Source organism: Nanorana parkeri, unplaced genomic scaffold (genome assembly GCF_000935625.1).
Source record: "Nanorana parkeri isolate BGI_ZX_2015 unplaced genomic scaffold, ASM93562v1 scaffold791, whole genome shotgun sequence".
NCBI classification, from domain to species: Eukaryota; Metazoa; Chordata; class Amphibia; order Anura; family Dicroglossidae; genus Nanorana; species Nanorana parkeri.
Window position 1 is genome coordinate 258,009 of NW_017307059.1, and position 10,674 is coordinate 268,682.

Consider the following 10,674-nt stretch of genomic DNA (forward strand, 5'->3'; position numbering starts at 1 on the left):
CCCCCCCCTCTTATCTGAATTGCAGGATAATTCTCTTCTTTGCAGGATTCTGTTTTTTTTTTGCTCCGTCTGCACAGCCACATCATCCATTCACAGGGATCTATGAATGGAAGTCACCGTGCCAGAGGTACTCGTAGATTTCAATGGAGCACAAGTGGGGTGATGTCACAGCAACTGTAGTCCACTGGTTACTTCTTTCAGCCCCATAATAGTAGATCCTTACCACCATACAGAACAGGGGCTAGGGTAGGAGTCTGCAGGAGCCTGTATCTCGCACTTGCGATTCACTGAGTGCAGTTGCAATGCTCTGCAGGCTCCAATACAAAATTAATAAACGCATGTGTGTGCATATTTTTTACATATACAAATGGTGGACTGTGCGGTTTGCTAATATTTTCCTGCTGATGTTTTTATATTTATTTTAGAACCATTCATATCTAATGAAGATCTCTGGGCAAAACTTTTATTAACACTGCGCTCCAAGGGCAAACTGTTCATTTTCGACTGGGTGCTGAAATAAGAAAAACGTTTTACTCATCTGAACCTCAGAGCCGGCTTGCTCTTAAACTGGTCCTTCCAGCCTCTCTGCCCCTTCGCTGCAGCGGTCTAAGGATCCTCGAGTCATCAGGTCCAATACACTGTTTAAAGACGTGAGGGCACCGAGAGACATACTATCTCTGCTGCTGCGGAGGAGGAGACAGGCCGGAGGGAGCACTGTGACAGCCGGCCATCTCTGAGGATTGGGTAAGTATATATACAATTTTTTAGCATCTAGATGAATATGAACAGTTAACCCTTGCAGTGCAGGGGTAGCCCCACTGAAAGGGCTAATAAACGTTTTCCCCAGAGTTCTTCTTTTTCTCATGTTTTATTCCTTAATATTTTTTTCTGTCACATAAAGTGCATATTAAAAAAGAATAAAGAAAAGGAAACCTACCAGGATCCTATTTTTTTGGTGTCATTTTCAACAGGACAAAATTATAGAATAAAATGTATGATTTTTATTTGCTCCAGTAACAATTATAATATCGGCCAATCAAGGCTGGCCTAGGCTAATCTTACCCATTTGCTTATAAAAAAAACCAAAACAAAAAAAAAAAACCTTGTTGCTTACGAAAATCAATAGCTTGGGTTTAAATTACATACTTCAGCGAAATGAATAATTCATAATGTTCTCTCTTTAAAATAATCCATAACACTGTCATGGGTACACCCCATTTTAAAAATAATTTAATGAAACTTTCCTTTGATTTAAAAATAAATAAATATGGAGCAAAATAGGAGCAAGCATTTAATAAAACTCCAGTAAAGAATATAAATAAGCAGAGGAACATTTTTTTAAAGGCAGAACATTTTAGACAAATTTGAAAGATAAGGGATGAAATTACACAGCATTCAGGGGTAAAAAAAAAATCTAGATAACTGCAGACTGGAGTTATGCATTAAGATGTTGTTTCAAGCTGCTTTTGCATCAGACCTGTAATTTTTTTTTAATGCATTTACAGTTGCAATAAGATTACATAGGTAAACAAGGAACAGCAAAATAAAACTTAAACAACAACTTACCACTTTCCATCTTTCCTTAACCAGGACTCCTACACTGAGGATATCCGGCTGCTCCCCTCCCCCGCTCATTGCCCTTGGTGCTGGAGCTGCTAAGCAGAACTCTCGTCACCGGAGATCAGAGGTGACTTCCATTTACCCAGAGTCTGTGGAGAGAAGGGCACATTACATTAGTGATGCAGGGGCTGCAGTGATGTACAGAACATTAGGATTCCAACCACGAGACCCTAAACGATGAGATGAGCAGACAATACAGAGAAGACACAAGACACAAGAGATGAAAACACGTTCATGTTATGACCCCTTCAGACGTCTCTTAGCAGTAATTCCAGCTAGAATGTTATTTCCTAGTTTTGGATAGAGTAGGGAAGGATTCGAACCTGGGCAGATTCACTCTGTTTGTCTAGGTGTCCAAAAGTGACGGGAAAAGCAAAAAAATCATTGTCGTCACTGTAACAATAATAGAGGGGAGATTTTACAATAGTAATAGCTATGTAAGAGGGAATTTTCCCTCACTTTGGAGGGATCTCAGTGCCAGTCATGTCTTTGGGACAGGAAGTGAAATGAAAACTTCCCCAACGTACAACAAAGCCAATGTACACTATATTGCCAAAAGTTCCACGCACATGAATAATAGCATCCCAGTCTTAGTCCGTAGGGTTCAATATTGAGTTGGCCCGCCCTTTTCCACTATAACAGCTTTCCTGTCTTTGGGACAGGAAGTGAAATGAAAACTTCCCCAACGGACAACAGAGCCGATGTACTAGGGCTGCAACAACTAATCAACATAATCGATTATAATCGATGATTGAAAAAGTTGTCAACTTTTTCAATCATCAATTAATCGGCTTCCGATTGGTTGACCCTGTTCACGGCTCCACACACGCTGCGCGCCACACCTCCTCCCCACCTCACGCCCGCTGCTGCCAGACCCGTCCGCATCCACGCTCCGCACCTCCTCACGCTAACCGCCCAAAACCACGATCGGCACAGGGACGCGGTGAGAAGAAGTAAGGAGGAGCAGGTGTGGGCGGATGACAGCCGCCGATAGACAGGCCCGATCTCAGAAACAAGTTGCTGGAAGACTGCTCAGGTAACCCTGCACTCCCACCCACACATGGTGCTCTATAATGTATTGCTGGGATTTCTATTCCTCTATAGCTGATGGTATATTGTGCTGTATATTATACAGAGCAATGTACCATCAGCTATAGGGGAATACAAATCCCAGCAATACATTGTACACTGTATGTATAATGTATTGCTGGGATTTGTTGTACTCCTATATAGCTGGTGGTATTCTGCATTGCACTGTATAGAGGACTACAAATCAAGGAATAATACATTATACAGCGCAATGCAGAATACCACCAGCTATAGAGGAGTACAATAAATCCCAGCAATAGTACATTATACAGTGGTGCAATGCCGAATACCACTAGCTATAGAGGACTATAAAACCCAGCTCTTATGATGGACTGCAATCTCAATACAAAACTAGAAGTCCCCTCACTGGAGCCATTTTTTAAAATGTATTTTATTTTTTATCCGATTAATCGAACTTAATAAATCGGCTAACTAATCGATTTTGAAAATAATCGTTAGCTGCAGCTCTACAATGTACACTATATTGCCAAAAGTATTGGCTTTCCACGCACATGAATAATAGCATCTCAGTCTTAGTCCGTAGGGTTCAATATTGAGTTGGCCCACCCATTGCAGCTATAACAGCTTCAACTCTTCTGGGAAGGCATCCACAAGGTTGACCATTCTTCCAGAAGCACATTTGGTGATTTATTTATGCATATTTATCAATTCAAAAAATTATATTTTTTGTATTTAAGATTAATTCGGATTGAGAATTATCAGATCATATGTTTTTCCAGTTGATCTCTGATGTAAAATTAAGTGGGAACCCTTCTAGATGTCCTGTATATTATTATATTTAGGGCATGGAGACACCAGCTGGAAAAGGAGGAAGTGTTTACAGTGTATATTTTGTTTGCAGTTTTACTGGCTTTTGTATATTTAGGTGACCAATCCACTCCTTCCTTTGGTTCCCCATTTTCGCTCGTTAAAAAAATAAACAATAAAACATGACATGGGTGTTAACTATTTCCTAATCTAGTCTAAAATAACTGTTACAAGAAAAAAGTTTCCATGGATTTACAATAGGCAGAATATTGCATAATAACAAGGACGAGGATGCTGGGAAGAAAGAGGGGGGCAGAGACACAGCCCCTCAGTGCTAGCTTTACACCTAGATATGGGGCTGCGCCGCAGTAATGCACACACATTAACACCATCTGCCAATGCATGATGTGTTAGGCAGCCCTTTCACAATGAATGGGTAGACAATGCACCTGAACAGCCCAGAAATCAGGCCTGTACCTTTTTTTGGCAGCGTAATGCACTTTAGTGCCAGTCACCATTGCAAATAGCGTGTGAAGTTGTGCATTCCCACAATGCAATAATGGGAACAGGGGGTATTGCAAGGCTGAGCAGCTTCAATCCTAGAGGGCTGTTGACATTACTACTGGTTGATGAAGGATGCTCCTGCAGGAGGGCAGGATGTTGGAAGTGGAATCACCAAGAGCAGGCAACTTGGACCAGTCAGAAGACAAGCAAAAACAACATCAACCGTGGCTCTCAATGTGGACACAAGTGTAATACAGGCAGTCCCCGGGTAATGAACAAGATAGGGACTGCAGGTTTGTTCTTAAGTTGAATTTGTATGCAAGTTGGAGCAGGTAGATTTTTTAATTGCAACTCCAGCCAAAACATTTTTGTTTTGGATAGCATAGGGAAGGGTTTACTCCCTGTAAAATGTGTTTTGCTGCGTGCGCCCCTGTTCAGAAGATTTCACCTCACTTTCTGTCCCTGTGACAATTGGATTTTGAAAATGTTGGTTTGTCGTGGAAACAAGGATTGGTGATAAAGTTTTAGTGGAGACACCTCTTCCCCATGATCACTTTTACAGGAGTGAATTCCCCTCCCTAGGGGTAGATTTCTTTTCACTTTGTTGTCTCCTGGACAGGAAGTGAGATTAAATCTTTCTAACGAGGATACAGACGGCAGTAAAAACCTCACAGTGACCCGGTAGAAGAGTTGGGCACCTCTTGTCTGCACGTCTAACAAGAGCCAACTTCCTGTAATGTACATACAGTACTACGAACCAGACCCCAAAAAGGTGGGCACTCCTCATAGGCACGAGCGCGGTACAATTATAACTACCCCTGCTGTACAGGAATAGTGTCCATTTGCCAGTAGGAGTCATATGTAACTCGGGGACTGCCTGTACTTATATTTAAGAATTTTCGAAACCTTATAATGGGTTATTTCACATATTATACACAACAGTTCACCATTTTTTCCCTTTCAACATTAGAATTGAAGTCTTCTTCCAAGCTGAGAAGAAGCTGACCACAACAACCATCATTGTGATTATGAAGAGGACGTCGGCTGTAGAAATTTTTTTTCCAGAGGATCAAGATATTACAGGAATTGAACTCAAGAACTGGAAAAGCATATAAATACACGTATGAATATTAGTAACGGGCCTGTTATACTCAACAAGTTGTAATTTGGCTTCCTGGGCTCTTTAGCTGTAATAGAGACAGTTCTTTATAAATAATTTTAAAAAGATGATTGAATGCAGTAATAAAACAAGATTTTTCTCTGGCTCAGAATTAGGTTAGAAAGAACACTTGACAAATAACACTGACAATGAATACCGGTTTGTGCTGGATCCAGCACTGTCATTTGTGTACTGTGGTCATGACAGTGTAGTACAGGAGGGCACTGCACAGCATTCCAGTCGAATCTTAGGTGTGTTGGTTGCTAAAGCAGCCATCAGGAAAGGAAAACACCATTATTTATCAGTTAATGGGGAGGGGACGGGACGGGACAAGTCACTCCACAATAGCTGGAGATATGTTTAAATATGCATATGTATGATCCATTTAGCAAAAACACAATGTGATCATATACAACACGTGCTATTAGAAATCCATAAGACAGGGGTAGCCAACCTCGGCACTTCAGCTATGGTGAACCTACAAATTCCATCATGCTTGTGCGAGTCATGGCTGTGGCGGTCTGTCTTGCAATGCCTCATGGGAGTGGTAGTTTCTCCACAACTGGAGTGCCGAGGTTCCTACCGCTGGCGTAGCAGCTCACCAGGTGTTTCGATCTGTCCATAGATCCATAATATCATGCCACAAAAAAAAGAAGAAGAATGCCCTACATCACCTGATGGCCAGTAGGGCAAACAGTTGTGAGGTTTTGGATCACTGATGATGGCATGTATGGGCTATCCCTTAAAGGGTATCTCTTGTCAAAACTACAAATAAATATGTATTTCCATAAGTTCTACCCCACTCCTACTAACCATATCCATCTAGAAGTTTGTAAAATTACTCATTGAAGATGCGCATAGGATGTACTTCCTCAATGCACTGACAGAATGTAACGCAGGCTGTAAATATTCACTTCCTTGTGTCTTCTGAACTACAACTTAACATCTGAACAATTGCTGGAAGCAGTGCATGATGGGACATATAGTCTTGAGAAATCAAGATTCCATCACATCAAGCAGCAGGGAAAGAGATGCAAAGCACACTGGGAATCCAGGAAGTGGGTGAAGGTGATGGGCAGACAGAAGGCAGCTCTCCCTACAGAAGAGATTTTTTCCAAGTAAGCTTTGATTGCATTATCAAAAACAACCCTAGTTTACCATTAGCATTGTAATAGGAATGCATAGCAGGATAGTATATGCTGGGACTTTACAGCTCCTTTAAGGGATTTATGGGGTTGCAAAGCTGAGAAGGGAAAAAAAATGAAATCCAGATCTTGTGGCCCAAGCTACTGTGACAAAAATAGGCTAGATATAGACAGGTCAGCTTCTCACATATGCATTGCAAGTGCAGGTCCATTGTGGTGCATTGGCAGTCCATTCAAATAACTCATTATTCTGCTGCATTAAACGTTACAGGTGCCAAGGGGCCTTTAAACTATAGAATTTCTGAGTGCATTGCCCTGTGTACAATACTGAAAACAGCAAAGTCTGCTGGGACTGCTTACATCACATCCAAGATGGGGGCAATCAGCAGCAGTCTCAGTAATTTTGGATGTGTACACAGGGGAGGCTTTTAGGGGCAAACAACATGCCTACAATAGGTTAAATGCACATAAAATCTTATAGGAAGCTTTTTGTTGAAATTAAGTTCTGATGACAGGGTTTCTAAGTACTGTACTGGACACCAGCCAGGATACTGGTGCTGCCTTTAAATGCCTACCAGCACAGGAGACAGTAGGTGCGAGTCTGTGCTGTACAATAGGATGCAGCCGATGTCTGTGATGATCCTTTAAGCAAGCTCACGGGAGAGGCTAATAATTCTGCAGATGGAGAATGTCTTACCAGGCTCCCATGTTCTCTAATTTACCTGCATGATTCATTTTATTTTGATTTAGGCTGTGTGATTCCGCTATCAAGGCAGACCACACTATTTGAAATTCATACAAAACAAACAAGGGTTAAATAAGAACACTCTGTAGGAAGGACTTTCTCACCCCAGAGGAACCCTTGAAGTGATTTTCAAGTCTCTGGGAACCCCTGCTAAAACTAATTCATTGGGGGACAGGGGGCTGTTGAGAAGAAGGCACCCCTTAAAAGAAACTAAAAATAACCATTGTAAGGGTGACATTCTGACCACCACTGCAAGACAGCTAAAAGGTTCACCGATATCATGCCGGTGGCTCTGCCAAGAGGTGTTGGCCCTGGAACTATGCAGGCACCATCTGATCGGAGGTCAATTAGCCACAGCTTACAAAACCCTTATCAACCTTTGGAGGAACCCTAGGGTTATAAAGAACCCTGGTTAGGAATGGCTGACTTAAGGTGCCCATAAACCTTACAATTATCTGGAGATTTGTGTCTGCGATCGCGTTTTCGTCCGAGAATCTGCCAGTTGATGGGAAGTGCACAACCGCAATTACTGTACAACTGGCAGATTTTTGTCTTTCAAGCAGGCTAGAACATTTTCGTCTTGTTGTACAACAAAAATCTCAAGATGAAAACTGCACATGCTCAAACCAAAATCTGTTCTTTCGATCGATGAGTGGTCAGTTAGTGGTGTTGACAAACGTTAATTGCGAACTACATTGGTCTGTGCATGATGGGTTAATTGAACGAGGGTGAGATGCCTGGACAAAAAAAAAAAAAAGGTGGTACAATGGTTGTAAGGTGTATGGCCACCTTTAGGGTATAAGTAGCTTAGCAGCAACTATGGGAGAAGTCATAAGAGCAAGTCTTTATTGATTTAGATGGAATTCTTTTTTAATAACTTTCAAACTGTATGGTCTGCATCAACCAGTGTTTACAAAATCTTGATCAAAAAACAATATTAAAAACTTACAGTTCATTGTATCCTTGAACAATCCCTAAAAAAGATACATGTAAAAAGAAAAAAAAAAAGTGCATCTAACCTCAAACAGAAATGTAATACTGCTGCTTACCAGTCCTTAGATGTGGTTGGTGGCTGCATTAGGTTTTATTTTTCAGGCTAAGAACATGTTCCACATGTACAGAAAATTACTGATCATACCACAAAATGATGTGACCTTGTCACTGCCTGGGAGATGAACTGATGCTGTAAATCAATGTTATCTTTCTTTCAAGGCTATCTTCTGTAAACTACAAAATTACCCCACCACCCATTTAAATGGAGGTGAGAGAGGTAACATGTTGGTAGTCCATCCTAGTGTGACAACCATGGCTCCCTCCATAGACACAGTGCAAGTAGTATGTAGAAAGAAAAGAGGTAGGTGCAGTCTTGTCATGCTTGGACAGGAATAAGGTTATTCGTAGGTTTGCCAGGTAAATCTCTAGGGTTAAGATATGCTTTAAAAGGACGGATACAGAATCTTTATTGCATATGCTATGGAAATGTCCAAAACTTTTTGAGATATTAAAAGGGAAATTATTTCTGAGATCAACACGGTGTTCCATTCTCAATTGAATTTAGATTATAAAATATGTATACTTCGTTTATTGGATTCAGAAGGGTACACTACTCAGATTTATACAGCGATCTCTATAGTACTATTTCTTGCAAGGAAACAAATAGATTTTCCCTAATCCGACAACATTTGTGATGTGAAGACAAAATGGCTAATGTGGTCATTCAACGTGAACAACTTGTGTATCAGCGTAGAGGCTGTCCTAAGAAATTTTCAAAATGTTGGTTGAATTGGTTGGTGACCCCAGGTCTTGCCCCTCCTCAGTTTATTTTACGACTCTTGGATTAACTACGTCTCAACTGCATGTTGGAAGCCTGGGTCAGTGCAAGGTTGGGTGCGTGGTTAGGGGACTCCTTTTATGTTAGAGAAGCCTGGGTCAGTATGGTTGGGTGTGTGGTTAGGGGACTCCTTTTATATCAGGGAAGCCTGGGTCAGTGTATGATGGGTGTGTGGTTAGGAGACTGCGTGGTTAGGAGACTGCTTTTATGTTGGGGAAGCCTGGGCCAGTGTATGGTGGTGTGTGTGGTTACAGGACTCCTTTTATGTTAGAGAAGCCTGGGTCAGTGTATGATGGGTGTGTGGTTAGGAGACTGCTTTTATGTTAGAGAAGCCTGGGTCAGTACAAGGTGTGTGGAAATATAGTTCTGTATTGGCTGCCATAAGATGACTCCTGTGTGTTTTTGTATCCATGTATGTGACTGTATGAAGGCACGGTTGGGTTGGGAGGGGATTTTGTTTTCTTGTTTTTTGCTCTGTATAAATGTATGTTTCTCTTTCTGTGTCTACACAGAAAATAAACATTTGTTTGTTTTTATTTTCAATAAATAAGTATGCGATTTAAAAAAAAGCATATGCATGGGCAAAACAAAATGCTGCATGCACAAGAAAATTAAGTTGATACTGCCAAAAATCCAGTGAGCATGTAAGTTCCTGTAGCGTGCCGACGATAACTGAGTCTCATCAGCCCTGCCCAGTTAACCTCTTATCTACAGAATATTACCCCCTATGTTTTAGAGATTGGGAAAGGGGAGGTGTTCTGTAGCCCTAAAACTTCCTGTCCTGGGATGACAACGCTGTTCTCCCATATATACAGTACAGTGAACGAGTGTTGTCACCCTAGGACAGGAAGTGTGTTACTAGCAGATCACCGGGTGAAAATAAAAAAGGGAAAAAAGGGCAGAAGGAAAAAAAAAAAAAAAAGCAAATGCAGCCCCCACATCGCCGGACTGGTAAGCTGCATTATATTGCATTTGTGTTTAGATACACAGCCCCATGGCTCCAGCAGGCTGTGGAAACACATGTAACTATTTGTAGCTTATGAAGAGGATATCCAGTACTGGGTTAGTGAAAACATGAAAGGCACAACATACAAAATCTGATTTTATGTACCCCAAACAGTCCTAAAAACATAACAAAATAGCTACTTGAGATTTTCACTTAAAAGGGATATTTTTAACTATTGAACATGAAAATAAATCTTTAATACAGGGCCCTTTACTGCAAAACATGTCTCCTATGTAAATAAATCCGCATAGAATGACTGAGGAAGAGCTAAATAACTTCAACCATTCTTATACAGACTGGACATACAGGTGAAACTCGAATAATTAGAATATCGTGCAAAAGTAATTGCAGTAAGTGCTGCAAAAGGGGCCCAAACCAAGTACTGAGTACATATGCATGCTTGTACTTTTCAGAGGTCCGATATTGTTCTATGTACAATCCTTGTTTTATTGATTGCATGTAATAATCTACTTTTTTGAGGTTGTGGATTTGGGGTTCTTGGGGTTTTCATGGGCTGTAAGCCATAATCATCACAATTATGACAAATCACGGCTTGAATTATCTTGCTTTGCATGTAATGAGTCTATCTCATATATTAGTTTCACCTTTTAAGTTGCATTAGTGAAATAAATGAACTTTGCACGATATTCTAATTATTCGAGTTTCACCTGTATAGTACAGTGCGACAATGGCGGACGTTGCTCGGCTGGAATGTCCCTCATCACAATACAATAGACAAAAGCAAATAAACAATGTACAACCTACACTGCAGATCCTTGAATTCAGATTTCTGAAGGCTGAATTTAA

General features: G+C 40.9%; 1 protein-coding gene across 2 annotated transcripts in view; it reads right to left on the reverse strand.

Moving 5' to 3' along the window:
- Positions 1-1,705, reverse strand: part of TTBK2 (tau tubulin kinase 2) — a 63,274-nt gene extending 61,569 nt beyond the window's left edge. For both annotated transcript variants that reach the window (XM_018564885.1, XM_018564884.1), the window contains exon 1: positions 1,567-1,705. In XM_018564885.1, the coding sequence (XP_018420387.1) occupies positions 1,567-1,635 (69 nt within the window). In that variant the 5' untranslated portion in view covers positions 1,636-1,705. The remainder of the gene's footprint in view (positions 1-1,566) is intronic.
- Positions 1,706-10,674: the final 8,969 nt, after the last annotated feature.